This window comes from Python bivittatus, unplaced genomic scaffold, assembly GCF_059951505.1.
Source record: "Python bivittatus isolate LINGU-HERP-01145 unplaced genomic scaffold, Pbiv_v1 ctg000120_np1212, whole genome shotgun sequence".
In the NCBI taxonomy this organism is placed as follows: domain Eukaryota; kingdom Metazoa; phylum Chordata; class Lepidosauria; order Squamata; family Pythonidae; genus Python; species Python bivittatus.
Genome location: NW_028277037.1, coordinates 567,962 through 586,984, shown reverse-complemented (window position 1 = coordinate 586,984; position 19,023 = coordinate 567,962). Strand labels below are relative to the sequence as shown.

The following is a 19,023-nucleotide window of genomic DNA, read 5'->3' as shown; positions in this document are numbered from 1 at the left end:
CCGACTGACATCCTCTTTTGTGGAGGGGCAGTATGTCAGAATCCTCGCAAGATTTTATAATAGATTATTAGATGGCTAGTTTAAAAAGAAAAAAAAATGGTTTTTTACATGCTGCGGTTCTGCCATTGTAAAAGGGGGGGGGGGGAAGTAGGGATGAGAAACCGATGGCTTTTTATCACAAGCTCTGGCATGCTCAAGGTCATACCAGCAAGAGAATCAGAGGACCAAGAACTAAGGGCGATGTGGGGGGGGGGGGGAAGTAAGAAAAACAGCTTTTGGCGTGCTTTTGATCAGTCTTAGCAATGCTTTGGATCTGTACACTTATTCTCAATAAATGAACTTTCTTTTGAATCAATATTGGTTGCAAGGAAAGTTGCTGGATTTGGGATCAACAGGTGGCAGCTCGTTACAGTTTCTTTTTTATATCCTTTTCCAAATCATGCTGTTGGCCTGTCATTTGTAGTTCCAGTTTCAATACTATCTCTGTCTTGTCAGATAAAATTTGTTCCACATCTGTCATTCTGTCATTAACATCTTTTATGTAAGGTTCGCTGCATTCGGTGCTGGAAATAACTCTCGTGAGACATGGACTCGAACGAAAGCTAGTTTACTCAGGTGTAATGCGTAGCAGTTACACACAAAGCCAGGATTGGCTTGGCGTAGTTTCTTACAGTACCCCTGGGTTCTGCCCCTGCCCTCGCCCCAGGTCACCCCTCTGCTTGTCGTGATCTCCCTCCTCTCTCCTTAATGGCAGATTCAGTCAGGTTTCATTGTCCTCATGATCATCATCTTTTGTCCGCATTGTCAGTGTGCTCGTGGGGCTTTTCTCATGTGGATGAAATGGGGTTTCTTAAGTCGTGTTCCAACTGGTTGCTGATTGCCTCCAGATTGCTGTGTTCCTGAAATATTGTAGTCAGCATTGCCCGGGGCGTCTGGGGAGCCGCCTGCGATACAGTGTTGCTGGTTCCAATTTACTCTTGGCCATGAGTTAATTGCCGCCACCTGCCGGCAATTAGCTTGCGATTTGCCTTGTTTCCCTTCCCTGACCGCCTACGCCTAAGGCGGTGAAATTGACTAGCGGTGGTGAAACTGAACATTGGCACTGGCTGTACTAGGCTGAATCTGACATTTTAGACATAGTCTATCCATAGAAGCACACAGCATTACTGACATTGTTGATATTGTAGTTACTAATTTCTGTCTCCATTCTTCAAAATCTTCTTTAATGATTCCGATGTTATAATATTTTGTGTCATTTTGTAAGTCTCAGTATTAACTGACACCAAAAGCAGGCTTGTATTTTTTTTCCTTCTGCTCAGAATCTTTAGTCCCCTCTAGTGTCCAGTTTCATAAAGTAACTTATAGCAAGGATAGCCAAAATAAGTCTGTTTCCCATGGGAAGCTATTTATTTTTTATGGTTAATTCCAAAATCTTATAGTAAAAGTCAATATTCCAAATTTATCTGGACCCTTAATCTGTTTATAACTTTCTTAGATCAAAATCTTATTTAGCTTTTTGCTGTTTATCTGAAATGAAATTCTTTAAGTTCTTAAGCTTGTAATTAATTTTTGTTTTGTTGAGAGTTGAAGGGAAATTCACCCGATGAAGACTTTTCAAACCTGTCATTCCGAAGGTCTCTGATAGCTTTAGAACAGTTAATATGCGGTTTCCAAAAGTGATTAGAAAGTGAGGTGTCCTTTAAAAGTCTCCACCACAGTTGTGAGCAAGATGGCTAATCCCTTTGTCTCATGGTGCTGAATCCTGTGGAAAACCACTGTCCTGCAGTCTCCTCATGAGGAGTAGCTATCCGGAGCACATGTGGGCAATCTCCTGTCTTCTCCTTATCCAGAGAGGTTCCAAGGAACCAGTCTACTCACAGATTCTTTGGTCTTTGGTCATTGGCTCTGCTTTTGTGAAGACATCTTCAGTTTGCCATACCTCCTCTGGAAGTCCTAAAGCATACACTGTATCATTAGTGAGGCTTAACAAATCACCTCTGTTTCAGATGCCATTCCAGGACTGGAAAACAAAACTAGCTAATATCTGGGTCCCTGTGATGGAATGGAATTATGAAGGCCAGACTCAGGGAGAAAAACATTTTCTTTCATCTCCTGAGGCAAGAGGGAGAGATAAGAGGATGAGACTGGTACCTCCCTGAGGAATTCACAATGTTGTGGCTGGCATTACTTGGGAGCTGGGTTTTCAGTCTGGGAAGATTCTTGCTAGAGGTTGTAGCTAATAAACATTGCTGGACTGAATTTACATGGTCTCTTGGAGCTCCTTGGGCTAGGCCTGACAGTCCCCAGTGTGGTAGCTGTGGGTCAATAATGTCTTCCTCAGCATTCACTGGACATTACCCTGTGGTTTGCTTGAAAGGCAGGCTGAGGTGATAGACAACACCATGCAAGCTAAAGGGGATGATGGGAAACAACCTTACCAGTTTTGTCTGGTACATAGGTGTTTTGGGATCCGCCATGTTTATTTCAACAGTTCTTCTATGAGATTCCCTTTAATAAAACTTCAAAATTCCAAATATTTAACTGCCCAATATAGATTGGGGACCTCATGTGCAGCATTTAACAAGCCACAAGATATGGGAGACTGCCAGTTGTATAAAAAATGAAGACAACATACACAATGCATCCGTGCATTGACCTGGAAAGTAACATACTGTATACAGAGCATATACAGAGCAAAGCAGAATTTCCAGCTTCTAGTTTAATTTCAGCTTTAGAAAGTGACAGAACATATCTGACCTTGGTTGACCTTGGAAAAAGTTATAAACAGGCTCAAACCTGGTTAGTTCTTAGATGGGAGGCAACCAGGAATTCCCAGAACTATAGGCTAAACTGGCAAGTGAAAAACAAGAAAGAAAACAACACCAAAGCACATCTGTATTGTTGCCCAGAAGACTTCATAAACTATATTCACCAGGACCTAACTGGATAGAGTGTTTTCCTTCCTTAGATGATTTCATATATGGTTACCACTCTTACAATCTTGCTCATATATCCTTAAACCTATTTTATAGCTATAGTCAGATGGTCTCACCATTGGAGACATTCTTTCAGAGTTGTAATTTTAATGTCTTTTTCCTGCAGTCCTTACTTAAGTTAAATTATAATGTGATCTTACATTATAAGACTATTCAGGTAGGCAAGTAGGTAGCCAAAACTGAGTCATACTTAACAATTCTATTATTAGAGTTGAGGCATAAGACATCTACATCTCACCAAAAATCAGTGATACCCAGGCATCAAATCCTGTGATTTTTTGAAAGCTGAAATGCAGATACTGTATCTTTCTTTTAATTCCAAATAGGGATGAAGCAAGCATTGAAATGAAAGGAGCTTGAAATGAAAGTTTCCCTTGCTCACTAAGTTGGCTCCAACATGAAAATGTTCTGGTCCACTTACAGCTAAACCTCCACCATACCTTCTGTCTGCATGCAAGTAAACAAAATCTTTCAAAGGAAGAAAAATAGCAGGTAATCAGAGGCTTTGATCTCTCCCTTCTGGCAGCAAAAGGCCTAAAATATTGCAGAAATAAAACCATTAAAAGTGGTTTCAGTTAAATAATGCATGCAAGTGTATTTCTTATATTTGGTAAATAGAGGAGGCTGTCCCTGATTTCTGTTTCTGCTCTGTTACTCACTAAATAAGAACAAGTTATCTTATTCCAGCAACTACAATATGATAATCTTGCTGCTTACAGAATACAGATTTACTTCGCTTTCAACATGTTATGAAATTATACCAGCACTTAAGGAAATAATGATTGTCAGCAGGTAATAAAAGTCTGCATGAAGACCAACTGAAATATATGGCTAGTATAAATTTTCCAAGCTTGTACAATTATTGTTTTCTGTACTTTTACAGTTTTACACTGTTTTGTCAACATGAAGCAGAGAGGCAAGGATACCAACCCAGCGCACTTTTAAAAGGCATTCAGTCACCCCTTTGGTGACTGAGATTTCAGCAGCCATTCTTTACATCTTCCAGACAGGCCCATCCATTAAGTTTAGAAGCTTGCTTCAAACCATCTAAATAAATAAATAGCTGACATTCTCAATAAGTTGAATTCTGATTTCATTAGCTCAGCACTCCTGAGTATATGCAAACCCTATGAAAGCATGTCTTAAATCAAGCAATAAAGCCACAAATTGTTTCACTTTAACATACAGTGCATTAAACAGAAAAGAATAATTGGGTGGGTGGATGGGGAGCTATAGACCTGATACTGTCCTGTAACAGAACAGTATACTCTGATGATGATCACCAACATCAGTGCAGATGTCCATTCTTAACATCAAGCATAATATCCAAGATGGGAAGAACCACATTTTAATGGATTATGCACCGGGTACAAATCTCAGATCCTTCGTGGTTAAGAGTAAAAGGCTAAAGTTTTTGTTTGCATCTGTTGAGATACACTGCACTGCATTATTCATTACAAATATGTGTCTCTACCTGGCCATGCTGACTTGGAAATCTTGACACAATCACATAATCTTCATTCTGCTCTTCTTTATTAAAAAGGCAGACAGAAATGTGCAGACAAATGAGATCTATATAACCCTTTTAATAATGGACTTTTAATTCTTAACATGGAGCAATAAAGATAGTGGTATAATGGTAAGAGGCTTTATTCCATTATTATTACCAATCCATGTGGATTAGCAATCTTTGAAAAAAATCTTGGAACAGCCAGAAGATTCTGGATAAGGGATGTTTTCAGAATACTCCATAGGCCACTTGTGAATGTTCTCTGTAAATCATTCTTGTTTCTTGTTATTTCTGCTCCAATTCTCTACCCATTACTATGTCTTAACTCCTTTTTCATAAGGAAAAAATACTCACCTTCTAGCAGCTGGGCATTTTAAAGACATTTTAAATGTCAGGCCGAAAGGTCAACTGCTTTCCTTAGTTTAAAAAACAAATCATCCTAGCTTAGCTCCATCTCATGCTAATACTCATTCCCACATCTCTGCTTGTAGTTACCAAGATTGTGCTATGCATCAGTTTTAAAAACAAAAATGTCTTTTGGAGCAAACAGGGGTACTCATGTAGCAAGGGCAATCTACAGCTCTGTAAAGCAGCTGTAACTTTTCTCAGAAATGTGCAGCTGCAATGAAATCCTGAGAAAAGATGCCTTTGGATTAAGGAGTTGCAGATAAATGTGCACATCTACCCACATATGCTCCAAAGGACCTTTTTGCTTTCAAACCTGGAAATTTGCACAGCTCTAATAGTTACTAATCAATTTTTGGATACTCTGTGGATATAGCAGTCTTCTTGGAGTCCAAATTATCATTGAATTCTCATTCTCAATGACAATTAAAGAAAGATTGCAAAGGAGATATATGAAGAACAAGTTGATAATACAATGTGCAACTCCTTTATCTAGCCTGGGGAAAATGCTAACTAAATTTTAATGGACTTGGCCAGTAGGAGATTATTCTTTGGATGCAGCTAAAATTCCCGCTAATAATCTGCAGAAGGTTTGAATATCCAAAGGAAGAAACAAACTCTAATTTATACCAACTGTTGCTGGCTGTTTGAGATAAGAAACATGTGACCTTATCTCCCACAAATCAATACATTCTTGCGTTTTGGAATAAGTGATATTTTGGTGGTGGTTAACACCAATTGAAATCTCAGCCCATATCTGTTTTTGTTCTACCAATTGCATCAGTCAAAAATTCTTTTTTCATGTAGGAAAAGCTGACCTAGATTTGACAAGGTAAAAAGATAAAGATGCCCTTGAGTCAAGCTCAATTCCTGATATTGCATGAATAGCACCATAGAGGTTTTGTGGGAACAAGATACAAATAGTTTGCCCATGTATACTTCTAGATTTTATTTTTTTACTTCCCAGTCCAAATACTAACCAGGCCCAAACCTGCTTGGCTTCCCAGTCCAGACAAAGTCAGCCAGGTCAGGTCCTTGCAAAAAATGACTATGAACTATTTCTCTTTTATCAGCTCTGGGTTCAGTTTTTCACATTTGCATTGTATTCCTCTTCCCACTTCTTAGATTTACTATATAGTTTGCAAGCATTATTTATTTACAAGATTGATTTGTGAGGTTTTCCAATATACATAACAGTCCCACCTACCCTGAACCATCCTGTGGGGTTGGTTGGTCTAGCTGAAATCATGTCCACCTTTCTACTTTTCAAGGCAGAACTTAACCCTAAATCTAAACCTAACCCTAACTCTATAATTGTACTTATAGACTGACAATTGTACTTACAGACTTATATTCACTGACATCTATGATGTTGCCATGCTGGCAATACCTGTTGTTATTTTTTTTATTGCTTTATTGAATAAAATAGAACAAAGAGAAAAGAATGAAAAGAATCACAACAATAAAAATAAAGCAATACAACAACAACAAAAATTATATATGTAAGGGCTTCTCATACATATTTTTATCAATTTTAAGGTCTGGATTACCCCATAGTTTCCATTTGGAATAAGAAAAAGAATCCAGACATAACTTCCCAGAAATAACACATCACATTTTTTGAATGGATATATCTGATGTATTTTGCATTCCAGACAGTCCAAGGATATTATATACCAAAATATAGAGCCAGTTTGGTGTAGTGGTTAAAGAAACCAGGAGACCGTGAGTTCTAGACTCCTGTAGACATGAAAGACAGATGGGTGACTTTGGGCCAGTCATTCCCTCTCAGCCCTGACTCAGCTGAGAACCCAACTCAGGGTGTTGTTGTGGAGAAAATAGGAGATGGGAGCATTATGCAGCAGGATCATCATCATCATCATCATCATCATCATCATCATCATCATCATCATCATCATCATCATCCCAAAGGGGTTATATATAAATGCACCAAAAGGACCTGGGAAGGATAATTTATACTAAATAAAGGTGTCCAAAATTTGGTGCTAGTCAAAAGATACACATGATAGCATTATTTAAGATTCAGCAAACCAGAGCCTCCATCTTTAATCTACAGTTGCATCTTTTTCAAAGATGACTTCAGAATTGAAGAACTACGTAGAAATTCCAGTTCAGCAATTATGAGAGATTAAAATATTGCTTTTCCTTCCTTTTTTCCATTCACTGTCCCTTTCCCCAACCCCTCTTCTCCAGTCAGTACAATGTGGCTCTTTGTGTTCTTTTTTAACAAGTTTGGAAGCTCAAGGGAGCTTTACAAGAACTGCCTGTCATGTCCCATCCTACTGCTGGACTGAGTGTCTAGTGTGGTTCTCCTGAGTTAGAGTGTTTCTGACTGTTTCTTCAAAGGAGAGTCAGCTTAACCATCATTTGGACCCTCTCTGTCATACTCAGAATCTTCATTTTGAAAGAAGGAGAAGATTTGTTTGCTTGTCAAAATGCTGTAGAAAGAATGCCACTCTGTCTCAACTAGTAATAAGCATGTCTTGACTGGTAAATTTTAGTAAACCATTTTCCCCAAGGACTTATCTGTCTGCATAAGCAGAAGACTGCATTGCATTTTATGAACCACATTTTCCTAAAATTTAGTAAAATGTATAATGTGAGTTTTCAGCTATATCAATTATATTCGATGTTCATCATATAAAATATCCTTACCATTCAGATGCCAAATAGAAGAAGCATCATCTTTTTCCATATTTATCTCAGTTGTACAAAGTTGCAGGGATCTTTCCAAGGATCACTTTTATAATTAGAAGAAATGCGTAGAAAAATCTAACTGGTTCATCACATCAAAATGCTATGACAAGTCAATGCTCTTCTGCCATTTGGCAAGGAGAGAATGAGAAAAGAACTACCTTTACAATTCCCTTTTTATGAAAAGCAATAAGAGAGAATATATTTAGACTAGCCCAACAACTGGTATAAATCTTCCCAGTGGGTTGGGGAATGAGTACTGTAATTAAGAAAAATATTCCCACTCTGCCCACCTTACCATACTTCCTCCTTTCCCTGCTCTACAGTCTATTTGGACAGACCTTTACATGAAGATGCCAAGCAGCAGTGAAACCAGAATTGTCCTATTGAGACAAGAACACAGATTTCAGGAAGGTCTGTAATGCTAGCCTGGAATAAATGCAGAACCTTGAAAATGGTAAGAAGAATGTCCTACCCTCAATTATAGGGTGAGAAGGAGATGGAATCTCTTTGAAACCCTTCCCCCCCCCCCCCCCCAGCAGATGGATTATGTCAGCCGCCTTCCAGCTTCCCAAAATCTATGCACAGCCTGCAGTGCCATAGCCTCATCTTATGGGAGACCCAAGAGAAAAGCTGCCAAAAATTGTAAATAGGTGGGGAAGACTATTAAATATATTAATTCATATTAAATATTTAATATAAATAATTCATATTTAGTAGAGGTGTGCAGAATATTTTCTGACCTCACTGGAATGTTTCAACATTGCAAGGTCAGAATAACCCATTTTATGATTAGAGTAATACCAGTAGAGTCAAAGTCATTCAGTTCCATGGTGGGTCCTGAAGCATTTTGCATACCTCTAATGATAGTAATCAATTGAACATCACATAAATGTACATTAAATATACAAGAAATTAAGTCAAATTTAATTTTTGTCCTGGCCTACCCATTTTTGCAGCCTTCTGCCAAGGGCAGGTATGCCCCTCGATCTCAAACACATTGTGCACCCCTGAGTCAGAGACTCTTACAGAGTAGGTCTGGAATGGTCTCTAAACTTCTTACTGGTACAAGAAGGCCGTAGCTGACTAACAGTTGACTGAATTTTGAAGGAGCTTCCTATGTGCCATTTCAGGTAATTCCTAAATCATCACTGACGTTTTGCTTCTTCGATTATTAGCCTGGCACCTTCCCTGCACATTCGACCTCCAGCGTGCTGTTGAAAGCAACTGTATCTGTCCACATACTAATGTCAGAGGAAGTTTTGACTTTGTAGCTCAAGAGTGTTCTCTGCAATCTTTTTTGTAAGATGGTTGGCCATGTAAATTTAATGAATAAAAATAAATAAACCTAGCCTGAAATTTTCCGGCTTGAAACTGATTACTGTAGTAAATTTTCTGCAACTGGGAGCCAGCATTTTTTCTTCTTTTGTTTTTAGATACTCTTTTCAAGTTTACAGATTGGGTAAGATTTTACTGGGAGTTATCTTTCAAAAGTGAAGAAAAGCTGAAAATGTGGGATTTAGGTTCTTATTAGATTATAATTACCAATTAATTATTATTAATGCAAGTGCTTCTTTGTTTGTAGCAAAGCACTTTCTTCAGGCTAAATTGTGAAATTTGTCTTTACAACTCGCTTAATGATTATAAATGAGATATCCCTCTTCTCCTCCCTCTATATGGAAATTTCAATCTCTCTGTGAAGGCTGGGAGGAGAAGCAAACACCATAATTCTTTGTGATTGTGAACTTGGGTTTCAGAAAGATTAAACTAAGAATCCCCACTATAGATCTTGGCAGGTTTGTTATGTTTTTTATTTCCATTGTTAAGATCTAAAAACAGATGGGTTTCATTGATACAGCTGAACTTGATATGTGTTCACAACAGAGCATAAACCAAATAGTTATAGGAGATGACAGAGGAAAAAAATAGAATAATTCAGTCCTAGAGAGACCCTTAAAGTGCTAGGCAGGCTGCAATCAATACAGTATAGACATCTCTTGTGTTTTTATAGCCTGTTAGATCCTGTCAGTAATAACAATCAGATCTAACTGAGAAAGGAATGAGAATATTCTCTACCTGGTTTGTCTTTAAGATTACACTTTACTTTTCTATCTCTGAATATGTATAGAAATACATTTTACAACAGTATCCTGTTTGTTTTCTAGCTGGTCCTACAATGGAACAACAATGTGGTTATTTCCTGTACTGTGGCAACCATAAACTAAGGCAATATCATGTCATGTATAGGGAGCTAGATGACAAGCATGAAATCTACAACTAGCTGGGGAAACTTATTGATTGACTTTGACCCTCTTGCTGTCTCTCACTCAGTATTATTAACTGAGTATTTCAGATTGAACTTGTTCATATCAAAGTAATCTGCCCCCAACTATTAATACTTGAGTATTAAGCCATGTCTTTATGAATTCATATTAATGTCCATTTTACTATTGTAAGGCACTCTTTGCTACCCGGTTTCAAAGAGCCAAACAAAAAAACTTGAGACGAGACTTCTTTGAAAGTAAACAGATATATTTTGGCCGAGACACATCTGGGTGAGCCCAATCAACATCGTGGCAATGAATGCCGATTGAACCACACTTTGCAAAACAAACATCAGAAATTTATAGACATTTACAAATGTAACAAACTTTTAATCAGATCGTGCATCCTCTCATGCCCATACAAGGAAATGCAGGGATGGTCTGGGGAGGAGGGAAGGTGGGTCCCAGAAGGAGAAAGTCAGCTCAACTTTCTTCTCTTGTTACCAAGGAAATCCCGTGCGTTAGCACCTCCTTATCCCTTGAGGAATTCAGGGGCCTCTCTTTGCAACTTCCCAACCTTGTACCAAGCTCATTGATTATTCGAAGACAATCAGGCATTTAACAAAGAGATGAGGTGGGGGGGGGGGAACGCTGTGCTCTTTAGAAGGCAAAAGCAAGTTAAACCTGTATAAGAGTGCACTGTTATATGTATGTTTGTACATTATGTGAAATATATAGAGAGTATAAAAAATTGTGTATTAAAATAATGCCCTTCACTATGACAAGTAATGCCTCCCCAAACACACTTATTTATTGGATGAATATAAATGTACTATACAACATTTCTAGAAACCAAATCTAAGTGCTGCCAGTTCAAACTTGTGTCAAAACTGGATCTTTTTTTAACTCAGAATATTCTGAGCTTCTTAAATTCAACAAATCTGCCCTTAACATTGACAAACAAAACACCATTGCCACTTCTGACTACAGTTTTTTACATAGTAGTTTGCAACCTGTGTACCTATAGTAGATAATATAAACCATATAAAATCCCCCCCCCCTTTTTTTTTTTGTAGAAGCACATTTGGGGTGCAAATAATCAGTATGAATTGAATCATTTTATTATTTTATTTATTTAAAAATTTATATGGCCACCCAGCTCACACAAGGTGACTCTGGGCAGCTTACAGAAATTAGATCCCAAATACAAAACCCAGTACAGACCCCACCCCCCTGGCGACCATAACACATTCAAACTAGCCATTTGATGGGCTCTGTATCAACCTGAGATCTCCAGGCCTCCTGGCAAAACCATGTCTTCAGGGGCTTTCGAAAGAATATCAAGGTGACAATCGGTCTCCGGGAGTATGATGCTCCATAGAGAGGGAGCCATCATGGAGAAGGCCCTTTTTCTAGGTCCCACAAGATGAACCTCTAATGGGGGGACCCATAACATACCCTGCCTCCCTGATCTGGTGGGTCAGGTAGATATAACTGGGAGAAAGCGGTTCTTCAAATAACCTGGCCCCAAGCTATGTAGGAGTTTAAAAGTGATTACTAACACTAATTATATATTACAAAGGTTCCTTTTTTAAAATCCTCCTTATACATTGATATTTATTTTATATAGCTAAATGTCCAGAAGAAATAGATTTGACAATAGATTTATGTGGAGGTGTAAGTGAGCTCTCAGACAATTTGTAGAATGTTGTCAGGAGCAATTGTGCAGTCATGAATAGACCGGCCAGAGATCTCTGTAATAAAGACTAGTTGGTGTTTTTGAACAGAAACTAGAGATACAATTAATGCAACAGTACATTGTCTGCAAAGTGAAAACTGAAGATGGCAAACATTGTATTCTATTTAAAAAAATGCATGTCACTAACAGCAGTACCAATATACAAGAAGGCAAAAGTACCCTTCAAAATCCAAAAAAGGATTTAAGCATTCCAAACATGTATTATCAGTGACAGTTTTCTGGATCATTGGTAATAATAGCTTCATGTCTGTCAATATGCTTAATGTTTTGCAATGCAGAGATTCATAGAATCATGAAACCAAAGCAGCCAATTTGGCTATCTGCTCCAGACTGTTCCTTGCTGATCCATATTAAAGCATCCTCCATAGAAGTCTGTCCAGTCTCTGCTTGATGCCATCCAGGGTGGGACAGCCCAGCAATTCACTGGGCAATTAGTTCCCTTGTCAAAATTTCCTGACATTTAACCAGAAACTGCCTTCCCATAACTTAAATCCGTTATTCCTTCTCCTACACTCTGGAATGAGAGAGAAGAGGGCCTTGATGTTTTGTGTGACCTTCTTTCAAGTGTTTGAAAAGTGCTCTGAGCTCTAAGCATTATGAATGTCATCCATCTTTTCTCCTGGGACTTAATTTTTGGTTTCCTGATCATCCTCCCTGCCATCATGCAGAAGCGGTGCTATAAGATGGTAGCATAGGAGGATGTCATGTTCATAAATTGTAGCACCCAAAACTGGGCACAATTCTGATTTTAAAATTAAGAGGCATTTCATAAATACTTTTTAAATTAATCTTCAAAATGTTGTAATTGACTCAGGCAGGTGTCAAATGACTAAGCAAGGACCATCTGGAGAACGTTAAAGAGTTTTAAATATTTCACTGATTTATTTACATTGATCAAATGGGATTTCATTGTGATTACGCTCTACTAGATTAGAGTAGTTATTTTATAATCCCCAAATCTTGTTTCCTTTTTCCCCTTCCTCTTTTCACCTGTTTACTTCTTTGATAACAATAATAATTTTAAAAAGATTGTCAGTACTTTTACACTCCTCCACTAGGCATTTAAAAAATCCTAATAAATTAAATTCCTTGGTAGTCTGCCAATATCCTGATATATATACCCAGATTCCAGAACTTCAGGAAACCAATTTATCAATATTTTCCTAAATTGATAGTTGAGATACGAGATGCCATTATGATGCTTGCTCATATTACATGAATTTTGTAGACTATTATATTGGACAGGTTAATATAGTATTGCTTGGAATGCAGTGACCTGCATAGTTATTCCATAAATAAGCCCTTGACATTTTTAGTATGTTCTAAATTTTAATCAACAGTTTGAAAGGAATATTTTTTGAAACAATGATCCATAGAACTAATGAGAGTGAAGAAGATTTTTCAAGAGGTTAAAGAAGGGGTGAAGTAAGCATTTTTGCTGCAAAATAGGCTGAATAAAATCTTTCACTGTAAGAAAGCTCTTTACCATTCTGAATGAAGTATCATTTGTAAAGGAATATTTATTCAGTGTCTGTGGATTAAGTTGATAATAGCTTAGGCACTTCACATTGACGAACTCTCATTTGAGCAAATTTACAGATATGTGAATCAACTATTCTAAGTTAAGGTTTAGATTTTGATGAGCACCTGCCTTTGGGTTATTTTATATCACTTTCCGTGATTCAGATGAAAGCAGAAATACTCTGCACACATACCTGGGGCTGCAGTGAACTCTGTGAGTTCGCCTGGACAGAGAGGGAGGGGTTCAGGAGCAAAGGAAACCAAAGTCTCTTCAAGTTGAGCTTGATTCCTGGCGACTTAAAACAGTCATGTAGCTTTTCCACCAACAAAAGGAATTGACTTGCCACTGCTTTCTCCCAGGTTTTTGGCTTTCACCTTGTTGTTGGTTGGTTTGTTTTATTTCCCCGCGTAGTCTACAGCCTGGAATTCCCTGACAGATCCAACCCTTGTGTAGTTTCCAAGCCCAGATAAAATCAGCTGGGTTCATGCTTTAAAGAGCTTCATGGATAACAGAAGGGAACAGGATGGAGATGGGGAAGAGAGGGCAAGCAAGCAAGAAAAGGGAGAAACCCTGTTTTGGTGTTTTTAAAGGTGTTAAATTCACCAGGCAAGTAGGCCATCTCTTCTAATCTTCACAGACAAGCTGCAAGTTGTCCTCAGTCATTTGCATCTTCCGCCCATTCTTTTGCTTCTTTCATTGTCATCAGCAAATGTAAGACAACTATTTCAATTTGCATTCTTTAGGGGTGAGGGTGCTCTGCTTCCTATAGGTAAATACAGTGTTGCAGTATTTTAAAGACTAACACTTGCTGCAGCACTATTTTTGGAAATTATGGTAACTTCTCCAGTTCTGAAGGATCAACCTGTCAAAAGCGTGCAGGTTCCAACCCACCTTAAACTTGTCAGAATTCTGAAAATTCTAGATTTTAGAACATGTTTTTAGTTCTAATAGCAGATGTTTCATACAGATGTAAAAGAATCCTTCTAAGGGCATATTTCTTTCTCTCTGTTGTAATACAGGATTCCTGCACTGGTCTCCAAGGTATTTTCCAACTCTTACATTCTATGATTCTATAAATAAAATCTTTGTATACATCAATGCTTGGTTGTACCGAAAGATTACACTAAAAAAATCTACATGCAGCCTTCTAAAGAATTTTGAAAATGAAAACAGAACAGCAATTTACCTAACGTCTAGGAGAGTGTGAACATAGCATTAAAAATATCACACCCCTGCAGTATTTGTAACACGTAGTCTGGTTGTATTTCAGAGCTATGGGATATGAACCGAACATCAGTTTTTCATAGTCCGTCTGGATACCTTGGCCTTCATGTAATGCTTCTGGATGAGTATCAAGATCGACTGTTTGTTGGAGGAAAAAACCTGATATATTCTCTCAGCTTAGACCGAGTCAGTGAGAATTACAGAGAGGTACAGTACAATTTATATATTCTACAGTAATGGAGGAATTAGGTTTTTGGAAGATAAGAAAAGGAGTTTGGATTTTTAAGTGTTTAGACATGGCATATAAGGAGCACCACCCCTGAGAGCATTGATTGAGCAAGCTCATTCCAAAATATTCATTTAATGAGGCTCTGTACAGATTATTACACTGGCAGAGTATGTTTCTAATTTTTCCACTGAATTACTGTAATTGAAAGAGGGATGGCTGTTTATCTTCTTTTCTTTTTGTGTTTGACATCATTTTGATCGTTTAGCATCCTCCGTGTGTTCGTTGCTATAAGATACACTAAGAGTCAAGGTTGCCACCCCATTCTGCAGAGCAATTCCTCATGTGCCAAGAGTAAAAGTTTCTTCTGCACCAAACTAGGCACAGATATAATACATACATGGCATAGTTCAGCTACTCTGGGAAACAGTAGTTTACCGCATTGGTTAATTAATTATTATTAAACCGCATTGATTTATTAATTCACATTGCAAATTGCTTAAAAAACTGGCCTTTTCCACCTACCTTTTAAAAGGTATGAAAACCTTTAAAGAAAGGTCTTTAACAGATTTTTAGGATATACAGTTTCAAGATCAATGTGCATGCAGTGGAAAACACTCAAATAAATAAATATTATGAAATCAATTTCTATACGGAGTTAACTTTAGTGGTCCCACTTAGCAGGACACTGGTATAAGATCTAAGAAGGAATTAGTATGACACATTGTTTAATTATGTATTTTCTTTATATATTTATGTATTTATTAAACAAACTTATATGGCTACCCATCTACCAAAAGGAACTCTGGGTGGTGACAAAGAATAACTGAAAGTCTGTCCTATATGAAATAATATAGAGGATCTTCAGTGCTTCTGTTCAGGGGAAATGTAATTAATTATATTTGAATTTTTGTTTAGATTATAACTATTACTTCATCTCATGCCTGCTGGGTAGTTTTTTGCCTGGAAGCTGAAGTAGAAATCAGTAGATAAATAGGTAAATCAGGTATATCTTGCCAAATGTATTTCTGTTCTGAATATGGAGGGAAGGTGCACTAAGGATTTTGCCCCTGGTTGAAATTATTAGATTAGGTCTGGGATTGGAAGGCAGGCATTCCTGCAAGTAGCCTCCCCACTGTAGAATATATTTACCCACAAGGAATAATTGTCTTAAGGGCCTTCCTGAAAAAGAGAAGGATGGGAACCAATTTGTTTCAAGTGGCCTTTGAACCCTAGGATGAGGAGGATCATCCACACATTATTATTTTTTTATGATTACTAGATTGTTTTGTTTTATTGCTTTTAAATTGTTGAGATATTCTTTGTGGGATTGCTCTTGGACACTGCCCAGGGTTGGTCAAATTGGAAATTTGTAACTGTTTTAGAATAAATCAATATCTATGCCAAATAAATAAATATTTGTAAAACACTGTGGAAAGTATACCCTAAGGAGAGTAGAAAAAATAGTCAATGTTTATGGTCTGTCTTCATTTCCCTAAGCAAAAAAACTATCTGTCTATCAGTCTGACTGTCTGCCTATCTATCTTAGCTGCCCAGCTGTACACATCTCTGGGTGACTAAACTTTTAAAAACAGCAAAGAAATACACATTTTTTAAAAAAAAAATCCAGAAAAAAAGAGGACATACACACACTGGATCAAAATTCACTTCACATCAATATGAACACATTGATGGCTCATGCACCATCCCAGCCCAAGCATATTATTTCTAAAGGCCAGCAGAGTCAAAGCCACCCAGATCTTGGGGGGAGAGGGAGATGCTGTTCCATGTGGACAGCACAGCAACATGCTTCCAGGTCCTGCTAGATGGCACTGTTTAATAATCCAGGAGCATGCCAACTCTGTTTGATCTTGTTGGGCAGGCAAAGATAATCAAAGACAGACAGTCCCTCAAATATTTGGTCCTGTGCTTTGTGGTTGATAAGTAGCACCTTGAATTGAACCCAGAAACCTATTGGTAACCATGCATTACATGAGTGTACTGAAATGCACCCATAACTACATGTGCTATTGCATTCTGGACCAACTGTAGCTTCTGGGTTGCCTACAAGGCAGCCCCATTAGAGCATGTTGCAATAATCCAAGCCAGAGGTCACCAATGCATGAGTGACTGTGAGCAGAGCCTCCCAATCCAGGAATTGGTGCAACTGACACCAAAGATTAAATTGGGCAAGCAGGAGCTATGAATCCAAGATGACTCCAGATGGCACACCAGTTCTGACTGGGACAATGTAACCCCTCCAGGATCTGGTTCCCCTAAAACCCATAGCTAGGGCTGAGGCTTGAGCCTGATCCTGTTCCTCTCCATGCAGACCCACAGAGCCTTCTGATACTGGGACAGAACCTTGTTGGCATCATATGGACAAACAGGGGCTGAGATACACAACTGAGCATCAGTGTATTGATTATACCTAATCCCATGTTGCTGGATGACTTTCCTCAGTGGCTTCATGTAGGTCTAGGTGGAAGTGTTGAGCCCTGCAGCACCCCACAAAAGCAAGGGTTAGATTTATGAAGGGAAGGAAATGTCTCCTGCTTGTCTCTTGCCTTACTTCTGACTTCTTTTCTGGCACAGCATTTTGCTGTTGCATTTTGCAGAGCCATTACCTTTGATCAGACAAGACAGAGCCATTACCTTTGATCAGACAACCCTAACCCTAACCCTTCCAGCTTCCAAAGTCCCAAGTACCCTGTGGGGTTCAGTCATTCACTTGCAACTGAAAACAGGTGGGTTCACTGGACTTCCCAAATTGCCCTCAAACCCTTTGATCTCTGTTGTATCCACTGAAAGAAAGAGACACAGAGAACAGCAGTTAAAAGTGATTTTAAATGAGTGAATTGGAGTGAACTAGATAAACAGGGAGTGTATTAAATATTGTGGAATATAATCATGCTAAGTCTAGTTAATTGAATTAATAATGATTAACTGATGGGCATGGGATGGGATGAAGCAAACAGAAGAATTAAATGCATCAGAAATAATCATACTGATTTTATTTCATTAATTTAATGAAAGCAAGAGGAAGGAAGCAAACATGGTAGGAAATAAGTGCACAAGAACTTATCCCATTAATAAACGCTGATAAGTTTTAATTTATTTATATGTTCAAATTGTTTACTTTAGGACCTACTGGCCCTGCCACCTTTTTGTTCTAACCATGCTTCCTTTGGAGAATGGCTGCCAAACACCATTCAAGTCCAGCTTTCAGCTAAAAAAAAAGTTGCCCACTCCCCATTAAAGTGATGACATTTGAGGAGAATTATAGTGTGATGTGTGTAAGGTTCGCTGCATTTGCCACTGAACAGAAACCTCATGAGGCACAGGCTCCGGCGAAAGGTAGTTTATTCAGGCGTAATGCGTAGTGGTTACAGACAAAGCCAGGATTGGCCTGGCACAGTTTCTTACAACAGTTTTATAGCCCCCCCCCCCGACCTGTAGTTACCCCTCGGTTCTGCCCCTTACCCTTGCCCTGGGCTACCCATCTGTTCATTTCGATCTTCCTTCCCCTCGCCTTGATGGCAGATTCAGCTGGTTTCTGTTGTGTTATAATCTTCTTCCTTTGTCTGCCTTGCCCTCGCATTCTTTGGGCTTTTCTTATGGTGAGTTGGAGTGGCTGCTTTAATCTGGTTTCGAATTGCCCGCCGATTGCCTCTGGATTGCTGCGCTCCCGGTGTATCGTAAGCCGGAGTTGCCCGGGGCGCCTGAGGAACTGGCTGCGCTATAGTGTTGCCACTTCTAATTGGCTCCTGCTGCGCGTTAACTGCCCGCCCCTGTCGGTAGTTAACTTGCAGTTATCTTGTTTCCTTGCCCTGATCACCTGTTGCCTGAGGCAGTGGAACTGACGAAGGGCTCTGTGCTAGCAGTGTGTGCTTTCTAGGCTGAATCTGACAATGTGAACTCAGAGATAATCAGAGATTCCTATGACCCATATGATAGAGGTTTCCCATGCTCTACCCTCTACATCAGGAAAGGGTCACTTTGTAGTAGCTGGGTGCTGCATTTAAGACAATTTGGGGTGTCAGTGCAAACTGAATTCAATGAGGGGCTTTGGGGGGAGGAGGCTTTTGTGGGGATTTTAGAAAATTTTAGATATTTTAGAGGTTTCACTACAGTTTTAGGGCATACACAACCATTATTAAGTGTTTCCCATTCTATAGAAACTATATCACCCACTGTTTTTCAGCTAGTCAGAGACAGCTTGGGAAATAACACATCACCCACCTCTATTCTATATTGTCTCAGACCTCTCTTACAGAATCATAGAACAGGAGAGTTGGAAAGGAGTTTGGAAATTGTCTACTGCAACATCCCCAACAGATGGTCATCCAGCCTCTCTTTAAACCTCTCCAGCAGAGAGTCTACCTCCTCCCAAGCCCCATGT

General features: G+C 38.7%; 1 protein-coding gene across 2 annotated transcripts in view; it reads left to right on the top strand.

Annotated features, from left to right (window-relative positions):
- Positions 1–19,023, top strand: part of SEMA3E (semaphorin 3E) — a 237,860-nt gene that overhangs the window by 114,370 nt on the left and 104,467 nt on the right. The window contains exon 2 of one of the 2 annotated variants that reach the window (XM_088134819.1): positions 14,442–14,602. The exons of the other annotated variant lie outside the window; for it this stretch is intronic. Coding sequence (XP_087990945.1) covers positions 14,442–14,602 — 161 coding nt within the window. The remainder of the gene's footprint in view (positions 1–14,441; positions 14,603–19,023) is intronic. 2 annotated transcript variants of the gene reach the window in all.